General features: G+C 41.4%; 1 protein-coding gene across 9 annotated transcripts in view; it reads left to right on the top strand.

Moving 5' to 3' along the window:
• The window catches only part of cacna1g (calcium channel, voltage-dependent, T type, alpha 1G subunit), a 149422-nt gene that overhangs the window by 45051 nt on the left and 80945 nt on the right, over positions 1-23426 (top strand). For all 9 annotated transcript variants that reach the window (XM_081698277.1, XM_081698278.1, XM_081698279.1 and 6 more), the window contains exon 3: positions 12493-12605. In XM_081698277.1, coding sequence (XP_081554403.1) covers positions 12493-12605 — 113 coding nt within the window. The remainder of the gene's footprint in view (positions 1-12492; positions 12606-23426) is intronic.

Below are 23426 nucleotides of genomic sequence, written 5' to 3' on the forward strand. Positions count from 1 at the left end.
TTTTAATATTTTAATTTGTAAAGCTCTTTTGTGACCTTTGTGTTCATCTTTATCATTTACTTTGGAAGGTAACCAAAGGTGTTTTTTGTGTTGATTTTTAGCATTTTGTCAGTAGTTATAGACAACTGCACAAGAGCATGTAGGGACTGGTAAAGACAAAACTATTCCAGTCAGACAGATCTTTGTTGAAACTCCATTAATGCATGGAGAGATTCATGTCCTTTTTATCTTGTTTTGTTAAATATTCCTTATGTGTCTTTGAACACGACTCATTTTATGTCTTGCAAGGATATCTTAGACACAACAGTATGATTGCTAAATTGTAATAAGACAAAGATACTGAATATTGTGTAAACCCTTTATTGTAGATTATAACATGAGCCTGTTGTCATTATAGATGTATTTGTTCAGGCATGTCTTCAGGACTCTGCACTGCTGGAACTGGCTCAGAAAACATAATTTCTGTCCTGGGCATTGCTATACTGATTTATTAGCTTAGGGTTATTTTCATTATTGAATATTTTGCTCAAGACAAAGTGCTAAAATCACATTGACAGTATGTAGCCGCATCACATTTCATATTCGTTCAACTTTATGTATGTCTTTGTTAAAATAGTGCCAGAAGTCTCTCTCTCTCTCTCTCTCTCTCTCTCTCTCTCTCTCTCTCTCTCTCTCTCTGTGTCTGGTGAGGACCAGGACACTGCTCCACTTGTGTATCAGTTGGGCCATACAGTTCACCTGTCTTACTGAGCTGGGTGGAAGACATGGTCTCCTTTCCCTCTAATGAGGCCTCCACTCAGATCATTCAGTCTGGCAGGAATCAATGAGAAACAAATGAGATTTGTGGTCAGTGATTAATTACTAAGGTAGACAAGTTGAGATTCCAAAGGCTGTTTTTACAAAAAAGAATTCCCACGAAAACCAAAAACAAAGCAAACTCTTTAATGTGTGCTGGAGGAGGGGGCTTTATTTTTTTAAAACACCCCCCTCCCCCTCATAAAAACAAACAAACAACCCAAACAAGTGCATGGGGAGTTGGTGTGCTGTCAAACAGCTCACTCCGCTCTGGATGTGGGTGGATTTCCCACCAAGCTGCCCCCTTACAAACAATGCACTGCCCGTCGTGAAATGATGTTAATTGTTTATAGCTAATTTCATTCTGCCAGACAATTTTTCTGAAGACAAATATTGCCTATTGTAACTGGTGGTTGACTACAGGAGTTTTTATTCTCTTAGTCAGTCCAATATTAATTTTGCACAACAAAACAGACAGTAAGCTCACAAAGGTTGGCTTTACTTTTGGGTCATAGGCTTACTCTGAACTACAATAGCTTAAAAATAAAAGAGTGACATGAATTTGAAGTAAATGATGTAACCTTGTCCTGCTGCCAGTTTTGGTGTTGCACTGCAATGTGACGAAGAGTATTGATGGTCAAGATAACTCTTAATGAATCATGCAAGTTGGTTTTATTGTGTGAAACTAAAGAGTTGACTGACACAAGCACTATTGCTAACCAGGAAAAGATGGACATTTGGAGTTTCTCTGGACAAAAAGGACGTCCAGACCGTAATCAGAAGCAAAACAGACCTTTATCGGAACAGAAAAGTCCGTTTTGTAAAGGTCTTTGTGCCTTTTAGCATCGGCGTATCGTCATATGTGATTTCATTTATGATGACTATTAACACATTGTAAGCCATTGTGTTGTACTGTTGTTCACTGAGTTTGGGTTTTACCCACAAGTGGATTTGGTAAAGTTAGCTCCAACAATCATGTCCTGTTTGCACATATTCAGTAGAACAGTTCACTGTACTAACAGTTTTATCTTAAATTTGTCCCCACATTTACTTGGAGTATATGTGTTTACCTCACAGATGAGTCTATGAATACTGGAGTACAGCAGCTCACTGAGCTCACTGAGTCTGCTCTCAGGATCCTCCCTGCCTTCAGCTGACTGTCATGTAAAAATAGCCGTGTGCTCTCCTCACGTGTCAGGAAACTGTTCTAAATGAGCCTCTCTCTGTTTTTTTGGCTTCAAATGTTTTATTCATCTTCCCCAGCTCAGGAGGAGTGCTTGATTTGTTTCTGTCTCATCTGCCATTGCAGACGTGAATTACTGAACAGGCGTTTTCACATGGAGTTATTGCCAACTTCACTTCTGGTGCGTGCAGTGCTGGGAGGGGGTCATAAATTCCCCTGAAGCTAAATGATGAGACCTAACCTACACTCTACTATCCAGACATGCTACCACCCAGACATGCTTTCATATACATAGTGAAATAGCAGACTATGGAATTATATGGAACTGGTAGCGCTTAGATCTTTGTCATGTTTGCAGTCTTTATGTGAGGGGGTGGATGAATCTCAGAGGAAGGCTGGTCCAACCTTCTTAGATGGATGCCTTGAGAAGGAATTGTTTTTCTGATGGCTGATGTTGTTAGGGGTCTTCTAGTGTAAGCTATCCAATGATCTGAAATATCCTAGAGTACCTTACAGCTTGCAGTGATACATTTGAATCCTGGAAGAGGCACCATGCTGTAATGCACGGACTATGTATCTCCAGTTGTATCTACTACAAATAATTTAAAATGCATTCAAAGTCATTCCTGGATGAACAACAGCACAGTACATGACAGGGTCGAATTGGTGATGTGCTAAGTTTAATATTCCTAATACCTAAAGTTTTAATAAACATATTAAAATGATTCCACCAGTGATTTCCTCCCTGGCATATCTCTTCCATATCTCCCTACCCTGTGAAGAGCCTGTGCATGTCAGCACTTGAGAAGAAAGTTTTCATGGAGCTCCAGTTGATGACTGCCCAACATTAAAGAAGACTTCACAAAGCAAGGATTAAGTGAGAAAGCTTGAGTCTGGCTTGAGAACAGGTTCTAGAGCAGCAGCAGTGTGAACTTGCATGGCTAAACCACTTTAATCTCTAGCAGCAGTGACTCTTCTCACCCTCCACACCTCCTCTGTCTGCACCCCAGTGCAGAAGTCCAAGTAAAAGTCTGGGCAGTCCTCCTTCACTGCTCCCTCTACTTCACCCATCTATGATGGAGATCTCTTTCAGAAAACACTAAGATACCATTCATCGTATCCCAGATCAACATGTTTTAATCGAGGTAGGGTTGAGTGAACCGCTGGTTGGATTTCCAGCATTTTCTCCTCTTCTCTCCCCCTTTGATTGCCACTATGCTTACTATTCTCTGAAATCAGGGGGTGGGGTCAAGCATTCTCTTTCCATCCAACATGTGGCTCAGATAATCTCACCTTTCAGTGTTTGTACTTGAAGCCTGTTTTCCAGGAGCTGCTGTAGGATCTGTTGAAAGTCCTACAACAGTTCATTGTTGCCCATTATTAGCAGGTCATGTGTACAGTTAAATCCAGGTCTTTCACCACGATCTCTATAATCCTTTGAAAGATACAGTATTCAGAGCTAATACCGAAGGTAAGCCTCCTGTACACAAATAGGCTCTTATATGTAATAATGGTTGTGTACTTCATCAACATATCTAAGAGCGCATTTGTAATAAACTGCTGCTAGTTGTGGTTTTGTGCCTGGAATCCAATGGTACTTCTTGAGAAAATGTCTTTCTCCAAAAGCAGCTTCCTCAACAGCAACTGCTAAGACGGGTCTGATTCTCTGACTGCTTCTAAGGGAAGTAAAATGTATCCTGAGGTTTATGGTGATGCTTAACATTTCTAACAATTTACAAAATTGCAAATTAAACTTCTTTGTGATTTCGATTTCTTGCCTTAGGAAACAAACATGTCTTTGGACCATTTAGCTCCACCCACCTTTATTTTAAAGTAATTTATATTTTTCCTTCCTAAAAACCTGCATCTATTCAAAAACTGGAATTCCTTCTAGAATAAAAAAAAATGTTTTTTAAAAATTGTATTTTATAATAACAGGTAAACTGATACAACTACTGCAGTACAAATACTTGCTGTATGGATGAAATTATCCACTTTTGTAAAGCCTTTACAGGTGAGTGCGGCTAAGCCTGGCGGGTTAAATACGCGGGTGTGCTTATGGTTTAAGCTGAGGGAATTCTGCCTAGACACTTTGCTTCCTTAGGACATTGAATTGAGGATGCTTGTGATAAAGGCTGAGGGCAAGAACCACACTTGGTGTCAAACTCAGGCCTTGCCAGCAACACACATGTGTTCTGACCCTCAGCTCAAAGAGCACCGCAGCCAGAGCTCCCACTGAGCTCCCCTGAGTGACGCCCGCCCTCACAATGCTGATGTGGTGAAAGGTGAGCACACCAGAAAAAGTGCCAGTGAAGCACATGTGCATCAGAACATGACGTTAGCTCACTACTGATGGTGAAATATATGATTTTAAAGCATAATCATGATCAAATGGCTATGTATGTGCTTGTGTGTGTGTGTGTGTGTGTGTGTGTGTGTGTGTGTGTGTGTGTGTGTGTGTGTTTGTGTCTACAAAGCTAATTCACACTGTAGATGATCTACATTTTATTTTGTGTGGTTAACTGCATTGCAGCACAGCATGCATTTGTGTCCATTTGTATGCTAAGAATGCATAAGTATAATTGCTAATCTAAATGTAAAAGTGTTACTTTCACAGTTTCTGTGTTGTTTAAGAGAGGTTAAAGCCGAGATTATGTTCTGATTGAAAAGTGTTTAGAACAGTTTAAGAAACCAGAGTGAAAGAGAAGCTGAAGGGTTCGGGGAGTCTGAGTTTAGGTGCCGTCAGTAGACTGAAGGAAAATATAAGTCTCCTTTGGGTTTAATTTATGACACGTAGAGTTGATGCTGCAGATAATAATAATTCACTCTCGCTGTGAAATCAAAATGACACAGTTCTGTGCAGTGTTTGACTAGACAAACCCAGAATTAGTGGACCATTAGTGGGGATTTGGAATCGGAAGTGCACATTTTGATAGACTCATAGTAAAAAAGTTATGATTGTAATTAATATATGTAAAATGGGATGACTTCACTTGTTCCTGTTTAACTGTTCACCTTGAACTGGTGCATCTCTGTTACATTGTGTACCAAATGTTTTAGCATAAGACTTCACCGTTTACTCTATTTGTGGCAGATGGGCTGTAGTTTAGGTTCTGTGGTACAGCGAGAGGCTTGTGCGGTTGAGAGTGCGGTTGCTGTAATTGGAGTGGTTATTTGACTGTAATTGGAGTGGGGTTTTAGTGGATTGTAATAGTTGTGCTGACAGGAAATGCTGATGAATGTGAATTTAATTCTTCTCCCTGCTGAGTGAAGGACTGGGTCAGACTGTGCCAACTTCCCTGACTCACTCTTTCTCCCTCCATATCCATCCCAACATCCTGAAAACACACATGGAGAAGCAAACATTGCATCCAGAGACACTGAACCACTTGAAAAAGATATGTATGATATATGTGAAAATGTTTGCCAAGTAGGGAAAGGCTAATCAGTAATATTAAGTGCTATTAAATATGTCCCAGAAATGTTCCATGTTTGAGTGTGAGCTGTGCACAGACTGGCAAAACTTTAGAAGCGTAGGTTTGCATGCAAGCATCCAAGAACATCAGTAGTGTATGGAGGATGAGAGAACAGCTGTCAACTGTAGGGAAACAGTTTGAGATGGCAGAATGACCCTCCCCACTGGTGACCACCTACCTAAATACAAAGCTCCCCTGAGATTCAGAGGAGTAATAGATAGAGTATGAATTCAAGCTAGAGGGCAGCACCTTATTCTTGTTCAGGTTCTGCTGGGGAAAGGATCAGAGGCAGCGTGGTATTAATAAAACATGACACAGACCTCCACACAGTCATAGAAACCGCTATCCCTTTACAGTTACTGTAGGCTTGCTTGCAGTAATCTTATATAACTGAAAAATAACAAATATAGCCACATGCATTCAACGATGATGGGCTTTTTAAACCAGACCATAGTTCCTGCGGTGTGGGATGCTCCTGTGGTGAGCCGAATGGCTTATCAGTGAGCACCAGTGTCCCAGTGTTAGGCTGCAGTCACTTTGTGGAGGTGGTGAGGATGAGGGAGCTTGATTGCTTTGTGCCTGCAGGGCACTGTTGGCCAGAGACAGGAGCCACCCTTTCCTGGTACTGCCATTGGCCTACTACCCTTTCACATTCTCATACATAGCAGTATTTATTGCATCAATCCCAATAAAAGCTGTATAATTTAAATATCTATTATAGTGGGGAAGGGCTGGGACTAAGGGTTGTAAAAGGCAGTTAAAAACTATTAAATCAAAACATAATTCCCTAGTTTTAGCACTGGCATAGATTTTGCACACAATTAGGTCTATTTGTGTTTTATTCCTTTCCTTGTTGCACTGGTGAATAACTCTTACAGCAGACTTGCTTGAGCCAGGAAACACCTCTGTTCCTTTGTGCGCTGAAATGTCTGTTGCTAGGCAACATTGGCTTTCATGAGAAAGAATCATGGTTCAGCAAAATAATGCCTCAATTATTATTTTGTTGTCAGTTAAGTGAATAGTACAACAAGCAGTGATTGGTTTATACTTTGAAGATAACACTTAAATAATGTGGTGGAGTAATTTCTTTCTGTATTTTAAAAGAGATGCTTCCTTTGAATTGCAAATCTTGCATTTCATAGATAGTGCTGATAACAATAATATTTTACCTTTAGTAATTATTTTTATTACATCAGGAATTAAATTAAATCCAATATAATATCTAGAAACAAATTTTCTGGCAGTGCAAATATATATTTATATATTTTTCATATCATGTTCTTGCACAATAAAGAAGTGAATGCAAATTAGACAGATTGCCTCTGAAAAAAAGAGAACATATTCTTGAGTTTATGAAACATGATGGGGAATGATGTGTTTAGTGTCTCAGAGAAAGATAAACAAGAGTGATTAAGATAAAGCTATTAAAATATGTATAAATAATCTCCTTCTGTCAACTGAATAAGGGAACTCTCAATAGACTTGTGGCCCCAAAAGCATGCCACTATACCTTTTATTCTGTACAGTGTTCTATACTGTACTGATACTTATGATATGGAGGTGGTTGTGTTGGTTTTGTTGTATTAGCTCTTTTAAATGGCTCAGATCAATAGTGGAGTGACATTTCCTGAGAGATCTTAGCACTGCTTCATGTACCACTGTCTACTGAGGTCAGCTCCTTCATGTGTGTAAGTATGCTGTCTCCCCACAGCAAAGTAATCAAAGCTGCCTGGCGAGCTTTACCTCCTGCTAAATCAGGAGTTTGCCTGGCCACGCACGCCCCCCCACCCCCTCCTTTGGAAAGCCCTTTTATATTATTTCGGAGTGCTGAACTTCCTCATCAGGTGACAAAGCACAGAGGGCAGCTTTCATCAGCAAAAAGCAGCAAAGTAATTGTGGTGGAATTACTCCAGGAAGCTCTTCTTGAAATGCCTGAAGGACGTGCCGTGTCTGTGCATGCAGTGTTCTGCAGCAATTTCTGTAAACCAGGAGCAGCATAATTGTCAATATATTTTTTCCGTGACATTTTCATATTTCCTATTATTGTGCATGTCCAGGTCAGAATATGGGCACTATGGTGTGAGGGTAGTGTTTTATCAGGTGGCTGACAACAAATCCTCAAGAAGTATTGCCATGTAAAAAGTGCTGTTGGGGTTGTGTTGGGAATATACTGCAGTAGAGATTAGCCGCATAGCTGCTGTCCAGGGAATAGGATTGCGGCTGAAGTCCTGGCTGGGTAGGTTTGTAATTGGGTCTAAGCTCTAGTGGCCCATTCATCTTTGCTGGCCCAAGAGGACCCAGCCGTGTAAGAACACACAAGCAGATGGTGGAAAAGTCCGGGACACATTGAGAGACCACAGGGAGGGAACAGCAATGTGATCCCGAACCTTGAGAGACTAAACAAGCTAATACCCTGTGACAGAAAATCGTTGGCATATGAGCACGAAAAACTCTCCTAGCGAAGAGGCCCCATCTGACCCAGGGTTAGTGTTAAACAGCGAAGAGCTTGTCACACTGCGCTTATTGTGTTCTCGGTGTCCTGGTGTGGCCCTGGGATTCTGACTGTAACTATACTTCTCTTACTGTTGGTGTGTAATGAGCCTTAATGTATGTAAAAGCAAAGGCAGAGGTCAAGTAGCATCAAAGCCATGCTGAAGCAGCCCCATGACATATTGCATTTAGTATGGTTTCTTTTTCAAATGTTATGAAAGCTTGCAATTCTAACCATATAATGAGGTTTTAATGGCTGGTGAAAGACGATATATTCCTGTGGCAGTGTGTTGGCATCACAGATCCTTTACCTCCTGCAATGATACGCCCCAAACCCCCCCCATAAGCCACGTGGCTTTGTTTGTTTTGTTTTCTGATATACATCTATCTGTTTCGATTTCTTTCTACACCTCCGTCAGGTGGTGTGTGTTGTTCCTCATTAGCCACACCACCTGGGCTTGTTATGTTAATATAATTATAAGTCTTTTGTGTCTCTTTATAAGCCTTTTTTGTTTCTTTGTTGGTCATTGTCATTACGTCATTTTTTCCCCTTCGTTAGCTACTTTCATTAAACACTTCATAAGGAGACCTGCATTGACGTTCTCCTTATTTTCCTGCATGTTATACACCCCTGATTCCTCTATGGTTTCCCATGCCTGTACATATGCATTTCAGAAGAGTCAGCCTCTCACTTGAAAGCCTCATTTGGGGACTTGGCATACAATTTTTTAGAAGGGATTAGGTTTTCACTTGGTGCAACATATTGCATTAGCTCTTTCCTCTGGTTGCGAGGGATTCCCTTGTGTAGAGCAGAGGGCAGTCTCTGCCAGCGTTCCTGCTTCTTTTCTCTGCTTTGAGCTCAGTAAACATTGGTTTGCATTGTCAAGTTGTTCTTCTTCAGTGCTAAATGAATGTTACCTATTTGTCTTACTCATCGTTTATTGCCTGAAAACTAAACCGTGCTGTGGCACTACATCTCTTCCTGTAGTTTCATTTGATTCTTAACTGGATGTCCAGTGTATGTTGGACTATCTGGAGGTCCTTGCATGCTGCACTGCCATTGTATGGGTCTGAGCTATGTTCAATTCTGAAACTTTACAAAGTGTGGAGGGAAGAAAACTTAGTCTCAAGTATGAGATGAAAACATGATAATACCACAACGACCTCCTATCTCTCCCCAAACTTCTACAAATCCACGTTTTTTCTCCCTTCTCTCAGATTTTTTTTGTTGCTATTTTACCCTTTTTCTCTGTGTATGATTGACAGATAGGTGCTCTTTTACGAAAGGAAAAGTGAGAATGTGTCAGGGAGAGCAAAGAGTCAGCGAGACATCTCATGAAATATTGACTATAGTGAGCGCCATTTTCTGTTTGATCACTCTATCCCTCCATGGAACTGGCTGAGACATACATCTAAATCTTTGTACATGTATTTAAATTATTGACATATTTACAGTTGAGTTTTTCGTGAGGCATTATTAATCATACTGGTTACACACCGGTAAACTCCACAGGTTAATGCACTCTCAGTGATTGTGCTATGTCAAGATTTTCATGACATGATAGTTTTATGAAACATGACACTTTACCAAATGTACTGACAAAGATGACATGAGGCTATGCAATCTTCAGCTGATGATTGTTCAAATTCTACAACAGGAGCAGAGTGTTTCTGGAGCCTCGCTGGGGTCAGTCTTGCTTGCTTTAAAGTCCGGCTTTTAGGTACAGCATTACTGGGGCCTGTAATATGGGTGAAGACCTGGCCCACGGCCGTGTCAGGAGGTCCGCATCTGAGGACAGCATGCCAAGACGGAGCCAGCACTAGAGCCAACCAGATAAAGAGGAAGCCATTAGCAGACCATAGCCTGGCTCCTGTATGGCTCTCAGGAGCCTGAGGAGCCCAAAGTCAATGAGACTTCTTCTTGCTTTCTGTGCACACAATAATCTGTATAAGATAAACACTCCACCTACAATATTGTTCTCAATATGTGATTTACATGTTTTGAAATTTAAATAACAGTATATTATTCCAATTTACATATTAGGATGTTAGAAGAGTCTAGCCAACTTTTTTTTTTTTTTTTTTTACCTCACATAGTCTTCACTAAATGGTGAAAATACATTCTTGTAACATTCTATAAAATGTTCCATTTATTGTTATTAGAACATATTGCATATACATAGTGTGCATATAATGTAGGTTTTATATAGAAAGCTGTATTGAAATATGTGTCATGTTACACTTGCTTTATTCAAAATATTGAAAATGCCTTTATATTAGACCAGCATTTATGTGCTTACACTATTTTTTGTAAATATATGATCAAAGTGAACATTCAGCCCAACATTCCTCAGCACAGCGTGGCCAGTTTAACTCATGTCACCTTCTTCAATTACATTTGCCAGCTGGATTTCTGCTGTTAGTCTGCAGAATCCACCTGTAAATGGGGAGCCGGTTCGAGATAGCAGTGGAAGCACAGGCATGCCAAGCCTCTGCCTTGCTCCTTTAGCCTTGTTAGAGGAGTGAGAAAGCAAGGCTTTGGTGTATGAAGAGGCCCCACTAAGTGAATTTGGCTATGGCGCGTGGGGTGCTGATGAGGTTTTGATGCTGCTGCCGACTGTGTGCTCACTCCGCCTACACTCGGTTAGTGGTGGGAGAACAGCATTGGGCGTCCACGTGACAGATTGTGCCGGCGTTTGGAGGTGCCTGTTCCAGAGTATGGAGGAGAGGACGGATACGCTCGAACTGCTGGCAGAACATGTCCTTGTGTGCACCCTTTTTTGCCAGGGACATAGAAAAAATACCATTACACTTCCAAGAGCATAGGGTTCATGGGGGTGTTCTCGTCACTCTGTATTTTCACACCACATTTGCTGCATTCAGCTTGTCATGAATTCCCGTATAAGTCTAAAGTGCAATCAGTGCAAATTATGTACTCATATATACAGATTTATGTCTTAAGCGTTTTAGTACAAGTAACCTTTTTTTTAAACAGAGTTGGAAATGTGCACATCAAAGACATTGTTACCACTCAGGTTAAAGGCCCACTAGGCAATTCCTGATTACTTAAGTAAAAGGGTTCTGCATCTTAACTCAGAGATTTTACTAAGGCCACTTTTCTAAGGCGCTTCATCACCTGCTGAATGTACCCAACCAAGTCCATCGTTATATCAGCCTCCACTAACGCTCATCTATCTAGTTGAGGCTCCAGTGCAGTGTGGAGAACAATGAGGCCCATCAGCAGTTAGCAGCTTGTAATTACCCCCCCGACTGCTGGAGTGAGACACACTCTGTCTTTTACATTATTCATGAAGAATACATTACAGCTTCAGCTGATCTGTGCAAGCAGGGCCTTTCGTTTTGGGCGACTGTAACTGTAACTGCAACCCAAGACATGCCTTGGTATTTGTCAGTGGGAATAAAACCTGGCTCCAGATGAGACTCTCTGCTTCTTGTGACAGTGTTTATTAAGGATAGGGGGCTTTCTTGACAAGAAAGGGTACTTGTACTGTGATAAGAACGCTTCTCAGAGTGTGTGAGTGAGGCGTGTTGAAAAGTCCTTGGGGGGGGGGGGGGGAGGATTGTAAACAGCAAGTCTTTCATACCCTTTTCTTGTTCAGTTGTGCAGCCAATATGGCAGTATATCCCATGACTTTGGTGTAGACCTCTACTGGCAGCGAGATCCCCTTTAGAAGTTTCTTGTTTGATGTTGCATCCTCCCAGCTGTTATCACTGCTATTTTAACTGTGTCCCTTTGGTGTTGCCTTTACCAGTAATTGAGAAGAATGAGCTGCTCTTTGTCTGTTGCCTCAGTGTTCAGACAGCCCCCTATGTGTCCATTACCATTCCTGCATTTAATTTAGATATAAATGTGTGAGCACGACCCCTAGCTGGACATCAGCCTTCTGAGGACATGACACTCGCCTACTGGGTGATCAATTATGAGCCGTGTGTAGAGGATCATTCATCCCCCACAAGTAAATCAAGAGAAATAGTGACTAACCTAATGACAAAATCATTATTTTCTTTTAACACATTTAGCTAATTTGACCCTGCTGTAGCCCTGACAGAGCAATCTGTAATGATATTTCTGGCTGCTTTGTAAATTCAATTATGTTACTTTTGTTAATAATTTCTTTGTAACATAGTAATATAATTCTCCTCTAAACTTTCATCCCTTTCTATTTTTTTCATTCCTTTACCAATATTATTATTTATTATTGTTTAATAAAACAATATGCTTTTCTCTCTCTCTCTCTCTCTCTCTCTCTCTCTCTCTCTCTCTCTCTCTCTCTCTATATATATATATATATATATATATATATATATATATATATATATATATATATATATATATATATATATATATATATTTGTCCTTAATGCTGTTTTAGTATATTTTGCTTGGTCATCTCATATAATGTCATAACTTCTCAACTTGCCACAGTTGTCAATTTTGTCAAATGTGTCAAATTTGAGTACATGAAGAGGTGCCTTTTAAGTTATTTTCTTCCGGGAGTGCTTTTTTTCCTTGACTGCTGTTCCATACATGGTTTGAGCGAGCCAGCATGCTGGTAATTCTGCTGAACTGTGTGACTCTGGGCATGTTCCACCCATGTGAGGACAGCAACTGTGACTCAGAACGCTGCAAGATCCTGGAGGTGAGTACTACCACACGCAGGCCCTGACTATATCACACATACACCAAATAGCAACCCTGCTACTTTACAAGCATTGCATTGTTATGTAAGTAGACTCAGCAGTGTCATCTGCATCAAACACTGGGGTTCTTTAGATGATGTCATGTTGGTGGAGACTTTGAGCTGCTTGCTGTCCACTACAGTTTGTAACCAGTGATGTGTGACTATTGGGGGGAAAAAAATCCTTTTATTCCCCTACCCATAGCAACAGTGGTTGAGGCCTGAACTCACAGGTGTACTGAGTAACTGTTAAGCTAATAGGTAACAGTGGTTGACTGATTTGGTTTGACTAGACAGCTGGAACTGTAACTAGTGAATAGCTACATATAATTACTATACAACAAGATGCCTGGTTAAACCATACTAACAGTGTTTTAGTTTCTATAGGTTGTTGTAATGATAAAAATAAAAAGATAACTATTCTGTGCATCATTTCATTTCATTCGGTCTTTTTACCAACATGAGTTCCTGGCTGACCAGGAAAATAAATACTAAAAGCTTATTGGCAGATCATGCAGTATAAAGGTGATGTTCATTTCATAATCGTTTAACTACTTAATCTGAAGATATAAAAACTTAAACACAGTAGTGGAGACTTTTGAATTAGTGTTGATTTAAAATCACTGTTCTTAATAAGTATGGTCATAAGAATATAGGTACATGTTGTAAGGAATTTCATTAGCATTGTTCTTAGTTAGAGAGGTCATGTTATAAGGGATTGTGCTAGTGATTCACAGAATCACAGGCAGGATCATATCTCTACACTTGAAAGCTATATTTCTAGTAGTGCTTGTTTGTCTGAACCATTCAGTGTGTGTTTTATTGCTTACCAGTTAGGTTGGGCAGATGTCCTAAAAGCTGTTTAGAATGCCCAGCAACGGTGTATGCAAACATTCTCACAATGCATACTAACTCATCAATTGCATTTAAAGATGCTTGTTCCTTGAATAAATGTGCACCTAGTATAGAACTTACAGAACAAAATGTTCTCAGACCAATTTCTTTCATTTAAGCTGACTTAATGTGGGGACAAAAATGTGGGGCAAACACTCATCACAAAGGCTTTTGAATGGAAGCTTGTCTGAGCGTTGCATACTAACAAACGATGGATTTGTTCTCCTCTGATGTAGTAAGAGCATTTGATCAGGTAGAATGGAATTTTCTGTACTATATTTTAGAAAGAAAAATGGCAATAAAATTAGGAAATTGTACTCCAACTGATTAGCATGAGAACACATAGGCACACATTTCCTGCCATCTCTCCTTTCTATTTAATTTTGTAAGTAAACATTTTTAGAAAAATAAGACAATCAAAGTAAATAATTGGTTTTGGGAGAAGCATTAAGTCAAAACCGATGTTATGATGATGTTATTGTGTCACAAGAAGCCAGCCACATAAATCACTTCTCAAACCTCTTGAAACAATCAAAGCGTACAGTACTATTTTAGGATATGGGATAAATGGGAAAACTAAAGTCATTTCCTTTCAATGAATACTTCCCCTAAATCATATGTTGAATATTCATTTAAATGGCTGCTGAAAGGTACAATATCTGAGAGGTTATATGCCCATATGACATAAATACATAATAATAGAGGCTTTAGAGGCAAATTCATATTGGTACTATCTGCTGTATTTCTTTTGTCAAATCTTTAATGTTAACAGCAATGCATAATAGGATACAAAAGTGAAACACATCTTTTTGGAGAAGGAAATTATTGTTTCCACAGTCCTAAAAGAGAAATTTAATATTAGTACATCACTGAATCACTGAATGTATATTTTATTTCCAATTTTCTCCCATTCCCAAGTCTTCACCAGTTCCCACCTTCTAGCTAGACCTTTTTCCCTTTGAACGAACCCTAACAGCCTGGGAAGATTCTCAAACACATGAGGGCAGCCATCGTTTTGAACTGCCACTTATGAAACATCAAGCCAAGCAGGCTTAAAGGAGAGTGCCCTGCTCCACAACCTAACAAATACCCATGATTGGCTAGTATAGAGTGGGAAGGGTCACTCGAACGGCTGTGGGGTTGGTAGGATCCAAACTAGAGATGACAACAGGGAGTAAGCTTAGACAGTTATGCCACAAATATGGTATCTAAAATAAATGTACACGAAAGCATTCATGGAATTACAAAAATCGTTGCAACCCATCTGCCATCTCCACACTGCTGCCCTGCCCCACAAGTCCCACACACATTCCTTGAAGTGAAAAAAAAGTTGTTTCTTTGGCGGTTCAAGAAACGCAGCAGTGAAGATGCGGCTCTACTTCCTGGTAGCATCCAGCCTGGCAGAAGTGCTGCTGTAGCCGCCTCCGTATCTTGGCTATTCCGAAATGTCCACCAGGCTCCGCTACGGTGACTGCCGTGTGTCTTCCCGTTGCCATGCTCAGTCTTTTTTTTCTCTCTCCAGAGCTGCAGTGTTCTCACTGTCTCTCTTGAGCTCATTCTTCGTTCTGGGCTGCTCCGTGAGAGGTGGACATTTATAGCTAAGCTCTGACTGGCTGTTTACTTCTGTTCGATGACAATGCAGGGGTGGTCTCACCCCTGAAGCAGGGTGGGCTATAATCCAGGTCTGAGGCCACCCACCGCTGTGCTCCGTCAGATCTCTTTACCATATTCATTGCCTCCTCAATTTGGGGAACTGTCAATCTTCCAAAGTGAAGCAAACTTTTGCCTAAGTCGAGCGAGGCCCCTATTGGAAACAGGAAGCTCATCCTCACGATGTACAAGTCTCGGACTGATGCATTGGTTTTCATTGAGCCAGCACTCACACTCAAGGTGGATGTCCCAGACGACAAGCTTCAGACGCCGCCGGCCACTCCTCCACCCGGGTTCGCCGGTGACTGAACGCAGCCTCGCCGGTGCACTGCAGCCTTCCATGTTTTTAGTGCTTCTGTCACCACCTCCTGCTCGATATGCAGTGGTCTCGTTCCGAAAAGAAACTGGCCTCGTCCTTGTTGAAACGTGGCAGCAATTCAAGTTGAGCCTCACAGGGTATCTCCTACGGTATGATGCCCTTGCACATGGGGAGGAGAGCTGTCATCGTCAGCAGCAGTGGTGTGTGTGTGTGTGTGTGTGTGTGTCACTGCTGGAATGACATCACTGTTTCACAGGGCAATGCGGCAGACTCTGTCAGGTCTTCGGCTGGGCGGTGAAGCGCTAACTCTCCAGTATCCACAGAGGAGCTTCTCAGAACCTGTGGTCTCTCACCACCATCACCGTCTTGCCCTCATGTTCTGCATGGCTTCTCTGGTCGGGTTTCCCTCCAGCGGTTCTGTCTCACCAGCGTCTCGAGCCCATGTCTCCCTTGTCCCGGCTTGCTGACCCCTTTCGTTTTTCTGTTTCTTTCTTATCTGCTTGCTTCTCTACCGAATCCGAGTGGGACTCTAAAATACGTCGGTTACATTAGGTTAAAAAAATATGCAGTACAGTAAAATGCAGTGGTTATCTATGCCATCTGTGGTATTTTGGTACAGTTTTGAAAATGCTGTAGCTAAATGCAAAGTGTGCATTTTGCTTAGATTTTTATTAGTGCATATAATTTTTTTCCAGGACGAGGTATTAATGGCATTAAATCTGAATGGAAACAAATGACCAAGCAGCATTATAGGAGAAACAGTTACACCTGTTGAATATTCAATTACCTTACACAATAGTCACAGTGCTGTTTTAAACAGCAAGATCAAGATTATTTGACAGAACAGTGGCATAAATTAGAAATGGCATAAATTATTAATGAAAGTTAACTTGACTAACTGCTTGCAGCATTATTCATAAGAATGTTCATAGGTTACCATACCTAGTTCAGCACAGTTTAGGAGACCACTGTGAGGAAAATTGAGGGTGAGGAGACTGGGGAGAAGACAGGCTGCACGGTCGCACAAGGCTGAGGGAGGCTTTGAGCTCCAGGAGGGTAATGGTTTTTCACCCAAGATAAATGCAGTATTTACAGAAAGCTATCATTCATTTTGTTATTTTGTCACAGCATGGCCTCCTCCTCCTAGACTCCTCCCCTTGTTCATGTGACATCATGTATGTATGTGTATGTGTGTGTGTGTGTGTGTGTTTGTATGGGTATGTGTGTGTGTGTGTGTGTGTGTGTGTGTGTGTGTGTGCGTGTGTGTATGTGTGCGTGTGTGCGTGTGTGTGTGTGTGTGTGTGTGTATGTGTGTGTGTGTGTGTGTGTGTGTGTGTCTGCATGTGCTTGTCTGGGTATGTGTGCGTGTGTGTGTGTGTGTGTGTGTGTGTGTGTGCATGTGTGTGTGTGTGTGTGTGTGTCCTTTCGTTGCCACGCCCCTCCCTTGTTAACCTGTCTATGTGTTCCCCCGTCCCTTGTTAATGTGTGTTAACCTTCTTAAGGTTCTGTTTAGTTCTGTTTAGTCATTGTCCTTTGTCTGTGTTTGACCCTTGTAGAATGTGTTTCAGCTTCATTGTTGTGCGCTAAACTCTTTTGTCTGCTTATTATGTTCTTGTGTGCTGTTATCGTTTTTTGGGTCTTTGTGTTTTGGTTTCGTTTTACTTGTGTGAAATAAAACATCTGTGTTTGTCAAAACGACAGCTCGCCTCTGCACCCTGCCTCGCCTCGCCTCACCGTTCTAACCTAGCCTGCATATAGGAACCCTTCAATGTAGTGGGCACGCTCCATACGGGCACACAAGGGGAGAGCAACCCTGGGAAATTTTGAGAGGGGAGCCTGGTGGTCCAGGGTCAGACTCCGCAGAGTCCTATCTGCCTTCCCTGGATTACAGGGATGGTGAATCTGCAGGGACTTACATACCCCCCACAGACTACTCGATGGTTATGAGGATTATAGCATGGGTGAGGATTATGAGGAGTGTAGCCTCAGGTCAGACGCGAGGTCTGACCTCTCTGTGGACCCTTCAATGGAGGTGGAGGAGGCCCTCCATGAGGTGCCCACTTCCAAGTCAGAAATGAGGTCGAGGACTGCAATAGCGATGATCCCCTTGTGCCTAATGCTCCGCCCAGTGCATGTCGCTCTAGAGCCCAAGAGCGTCCCTGTGTTTCCTTCCAAGTGGCTCCGTCACTGGCGCCCAAATCATTACGGGAGGCTCCCTTAATCAGAGCACAAGACCGCAAAGCCCGAGTGCCTGCATGTTGGCCAAAACTGGGAAATGTGGAAGCATCGCCAGAGCCCGATGCCAAGGCAAGCGCTTAGTCTGGCGTGCACTCCAGCTAATCTGCCCAAAAAGTGTAGGCACCGTCACCACCCAAGCCGATGGCAAGCTCCTCCTCCTAGACTCCCTAGCCCTTGTGTCGACTGCCGACTGGAGGACTGGCTGGTCTTCCCGGTTATTGAGGTCCTCTTACCTTCCCATTTCCTCCTGGACTCCTCCCCATGTTCATGTGACATCGTGTGTGTGTGTGTGTGTGTGTCTTCGTTACCATGCCCCTCCCTTGTGTCACACCTGTCCCTTGTTAACGTGTGTTTTTAATGTCCTTTGTCAATGTTTGACGCCTGTACAATGTGCTTCAGCTACCCTATTGTTCACTAAAGCGTTTTGTCTGTTCTTGTTCTCATGACGTTGTGGTGTGTTGTTATCACTGAGTGTTCTTCATGTTTCGGTTTAGTTTTACTTGTTGTGTAAAATAAAATGTCTGCGTTCATAAAAACAACGGCTCCACTCTGCACCCTGTCTCGCCTCCTATCGTCACATAATTTATACAGTCAATAATTAGCTCATGTTACTACCTCTGACACCAGTCCTACTGGTTTGATTATGTTGGCCAGATAAGAACAGCTAATATTAAGTTCCATACTCTCTTGCTTCTTGATAATTACACAGTCCAGCCTTCAATTGGTTAAATTACTCCAAACTCCAGCCGGTGTTATAGATATACAGTATTAATCAATATCTTGTTTATCCCATTGATTTTCAGACAGACCATCTTATTTCCATGGTGATAGATTAGAAGTAGTGGGCAATACCTATAGTGAAGTATACCTAGAGGGAAAAAGACCCTGTAAGCAGCAGATATTGGTAAAACAAAAAGATTCATCTGTTGTGGTGAGGAAGGTCTGTGGGATCTCGCTGAAATGTACACCTGGCCAGTAAACAAGCGATTATAGAATTTCTATTCTATTCTATTATAGAACAGGCCATTATTGGCAAGCTATAATAGAAAAAAAACAGGACCTGTTTGCCTAAAACTACTACTCCGTTCCAAGGAAATGAAATGCTGCCAGTCTTAAAGATTCAAACTTTAAGGTGCCAACAAAAACATGGTTCCTTAATATGTGTACACATGGATTGGAAAGCATGCTGGGAATATGAAATGTAATTTGATTTATCTAAAACGGCAACAAAGTTTTTCCATTTTCTTGCTGTAACGTTTATCTGTAATCTTAATAATAGTAATATTAACAATAACAACAACAATAATAATAATAGTTGTACCATTTGTAATGAAAGCTGTGGAAATTGTAACACTGTTACTGGAAATGTGGGGTCCTTGAAAAATTTAATTGGAATGGTAAATTGGAATGAAATTGGAATGGAATGGCAAATTTAATTGGAAAGTAACACTTCATATTCCTTGGAAAAAAGCCTTTAAATACTTTTATTCAGTAAATAATTGACTAATAGTTTTATTATTTAATGTTTTAATGTTTTGTTGATAATGTGCATATATTTGCTTTTTTCATTTATTTTGTTTATTCTGTTGTCCTGAAAACAATAATGATTTTTTATAAAATGTGATGTCCAGTAATTCAAGGCAGATTAGCAAAGACCATAGCATTAGCAAAATCAAGGCCTGATTTTTGTCTTTGTCTTGGGGAACATGGCTCATCTTAAGGATATGGTCTTTGGTTTAAATCTTCTACATTCTTTATGCTTTGTACCAGAGATGAGTGTTTTGTATTTTGCCTGAAGGTTAAGAGAACTATCTTTGTACTTGTCTTTCTCTTACAAATACGCTGGTTTACACACAGGCAAACACATGCACACACACACACACACACACACACACACACACACACACACACACACACACACACACACACACACTAAAGGGCACACAGTGTTTTTTCAGCTGTCTTTTCTACTTTGGGGATTTGCTTTGAATTGCTAAAATAGTGAATAGATTGTACAGACTGTATCTCAATGAGGGTCAACATATTATAAATTGAATGCTTAAAGCAGGACTTCTTAGCCACTCAACTAGTGAAGCACTAGGTTGAGGTTGTTCAGAGCATGCTTGTGACATTGAATGAGCACCCCCCCCCCCACCCCCAATTAAATATGTATTAAATAAATGACTACAATTCCTGTGAGTAATCTGTAACAACATCCTCTGTAGAGTGGAGTCCATTGAAAATTGGCAGGGTCGTAGTTATTGATGACATCAGGAAGATTCACTCATTGCCACATGTTTCTTTAGGTTCAGGCTGGTACCTTTTTGAATAGCAAAATGGTGTTGAATTGAGCCCTGAGCTTGGCGTGCCTGTGTGATCATGTGGATAGGTATGTTAGTGAGGGTTAACAGGCTGTGACCTTTTTCAGCACATGGCCAGAACATTCGCATCAATTATCCTCCCCAGTGGCACTATCAAATAGTTTTCCACGTTACTATATGGAAATAAGACAGTAAACCCTGTGGCCAGGTAATTGACAAAGACAACCAATCAGCTTCCATCTCTGTCAGGGAGAAACGTGCAATCTCTAGGGTTGATGTGACTTGGGTTAACCTTTACTGAAGCTGGAAAAGAATGCCTTTGGTGGAATAATGGAAACCAATGAGATATAATAAAGCTAGTAAGTGTGCAGGACCCCCTTCTCTCTCCTCTCTCTCTCTCTCTCTCTCTCTCTCTCTCTCTCTCTCTCTCTCTCTCTCTCTCTCTCTCTCTCTCTCTCTCTCTCTCTCTCTCTCTCTCTCTCTCTCTCTCTCTCTCTCTCTCTCTCTTATTCTCTCTCTCCCTCTCTCCCCGCCTCCGCATCTCTGCCCACACAACAACACATCCTCATTTATTCCTCTGCTGCTTCTCTCACTGCTTCTCTCATTCACTCATTCTCTCCCTCTGCTGACGGTCTCTCTCTCTCTCTCTCACACACCTACCAGTCACAAATGCAGAACACAGGACCAGGGGCACCAGTCTGTTTAAACGTATAAGGCTTTTCCTTGTTTGTTGTCAGCAAATCAGTACTAGCCACTTTGACAGAGCACACCACAGATTCCACAAACACCACAAATTGTGTGTGGATGTCTTTAAGCAGGAGATGACTGTCAGAAATGCAAGAGGCACTCAGGCATGGAGCCAGTGATATTCTGCTTAGATGTTCTAAGAAAGACAGCTAGAGAGCTTCCTAATCAGAACATCCTGATTACATCAAATGTGAGCTGGGATCATCCATACATAAATACATAAAGGTCTAAACACTGATTAATACAAATCATTGAAGTAACTGGTAGCCCCTCATCTGTACTACACACTGCTATTTGAGAGAGGATGTGTTGATATCTGTGAACGAGTCTCTTATGCATGGTTTGAGCTGAACGAGTGCCTTAAGAGGAACCGAAGCCAAGTGTTTAACTTTTTCTCCATGTGGAATGAGCATGACTACCTTGTGTGGGGTTTTTGTTCCGGGGAATCCCTTTCTCCCCGTGTAATTTCAGATGCTGATTGGCTAATTATGTTGCTCTACTGAGAATTTGTAACATGAATCATCCGCTGTAGGAATATGTAGTACAGTATTAGCCCTTGTGCACACGTGAAGTTCACCTCCGCTACGCACGGTAATGACATCATCCCCATAGCAACTGCTCTGAACACATGTGTGAAGGAAGACGATGTCAATAAGACTGCAGCAGAGGATGAGTGGTGACCATATGTTTCTCGACACGAGTGTGCGTGCGCGTGAGGTGTGAGGTTGTCAACGAGTGTGTGTGGCAGTGGTGGTGGTGTGAAGGGGTGGATGGGAGTGGGGGTCTGCGGCAGAGAGCGGGCATCAGTTACACTAGAGTAACCTTCTCCACTAGCAAGGGAAGAGAATACCAGCAAAATCTCTGTGCGGGTAATAAACCACTCGGCCGCTTGGGCAACAAAGAGGACACCATGAGAAGATTTATTCAGTGCCAGAAGATCACGTCGCACAGATGAGCTCGCGCACTTCGCGTCTCACTTGCGCTCTCCCAATTGACTCTGCTATTTTTAAAAGCTCCGGCAGAGATATGAAAAGAGGCATGACGAGTTTTTAATAGAAATGGGTGGACGAGAGGGTGGAGGAGGGTGGAGGAGGGTGGAATACTGAAGAAGATTAGCTGAAATGACGCCCTGCTGAGAGAGCAGGGTGGGCGGGGAGGCAGGAAGGTGGGCAGAGAGAGTGAGTGAACGGAAGAGAGAGAGAAAGAGAGAGAGAGAGGGGGCTCCACGCAGGAGAGCACTAAATCAGTAAGCCGTCCTGGCAGGCTGTGTGGAGATACTAAGGCTGTGCTGAGGGGTTCCCCCGTTCTGCGCTGTTTTTCTCTGGAGAGCTGCTGAACCATGGAAGGGCCTAGAGACACACACACACACACACACACACACACACACACACACACACACACACACACACACACACTCTCATACGCACACATATAACCACAGAACTTTGAAGCAGAAGCAGAAGCAGTAAAGGACTGTGAGAAGCTGCTACTCTTAGACAACATAACTTGGTGTGACAGTAATGTTTCCTTTTTCTCGTTTTCTTAGTTTTTTTCTTCTTTTTTGACAATGATGAGATTATGTTGAATATCTTTTGTAGATCTATAAAGGCAGAAAAAGTAGGATCATCCAAACATATGTAGCTTTGTGTAATTTACAAAATGCTTCAAAGTTTAGAATGCAGATTTTACAGTTGGATTTTATCCGTTTACATTTTATCAAAACTAATGTTGTTAATGAACTAAAGAAACTTAAGGAACTTAAAAAAAACTAATTTGTAGCTTACCACCTGTTACCAAAACAATTGAATTTGTTCCTATGACCAATCAACTCAACATTTATGCCGCACATTTTGCAGTTGGTAAGAAAATTGTGAATTAAATTTGAATTTTGTCAAATAAATAAATCTTGTTGATCATTTGTGGCTAAAGAGAAATGACTTTTCTACCAGTTATTTACTACGGAGTTGTAAACATTTTGTACCTTTTGGACACTGTTTCTCTTGGTGCTGTAAGATTTTGAAGTAACTGTAGAATTACTACTGACCACTGAGCTCTTTATGTACGAGTGACCCTGCCTTCATTAATTGTACACAAGCTTATCCTGTGGTACATTTACATTTATAAATCCATACTTGTGATCTCTATCCAAGTGATCTCACATGTCAAAATGCTTGGGGAATTATGGGCTATGCTCTCAAAGATCCTAAGATCCTGTGGTATATACAAAGTTATGAAAACAAGTTTTTAGGTATGCTGCCCTGCTCCCTGGAATTTCTAATAGAAAGATTAAAACTTTAGGAGTTTGTGCCAGTTATTTGGTTTAAAGATATTCTGCACCGTGTAAAGTGGATTTACATGTCTGTCAATATTTAACATTAGCTTTGTGATGTGTTTACTTCGTGTAATGTGTCTTTGTGAAAATTAACTCATTTATTTATGTCTGTTATCTTCAACAAGACTCTTCTGTGCGTGAGATTTTCTTTCTTGGTTAAATAAAAGATAAAACAAAGCGGGAACTAGAGGCCATTCTGTGTGGATGAGCAGTGGTGGTTAATGGTGAGATGAGAGATGGAAATGTCTTTCTTTAACAGCTAGTGGGGGAGTGTGGGCCTT

This window comes from Electrophorus electricus, chromosome 15 (assembly GCF_041902795.1).
Source record: "Electrophorus electricus isolate QZ-2024a chromosome 15, ASM4190279v1, whole genome shotgun sequence".
Classification (NCBI taxonomy): Eukaryota; Metazoa; Chordata; class Actinopteri; order Gymnotiformes; family Gymnotidae; genus Electrophorus; species Electrophorus electricus.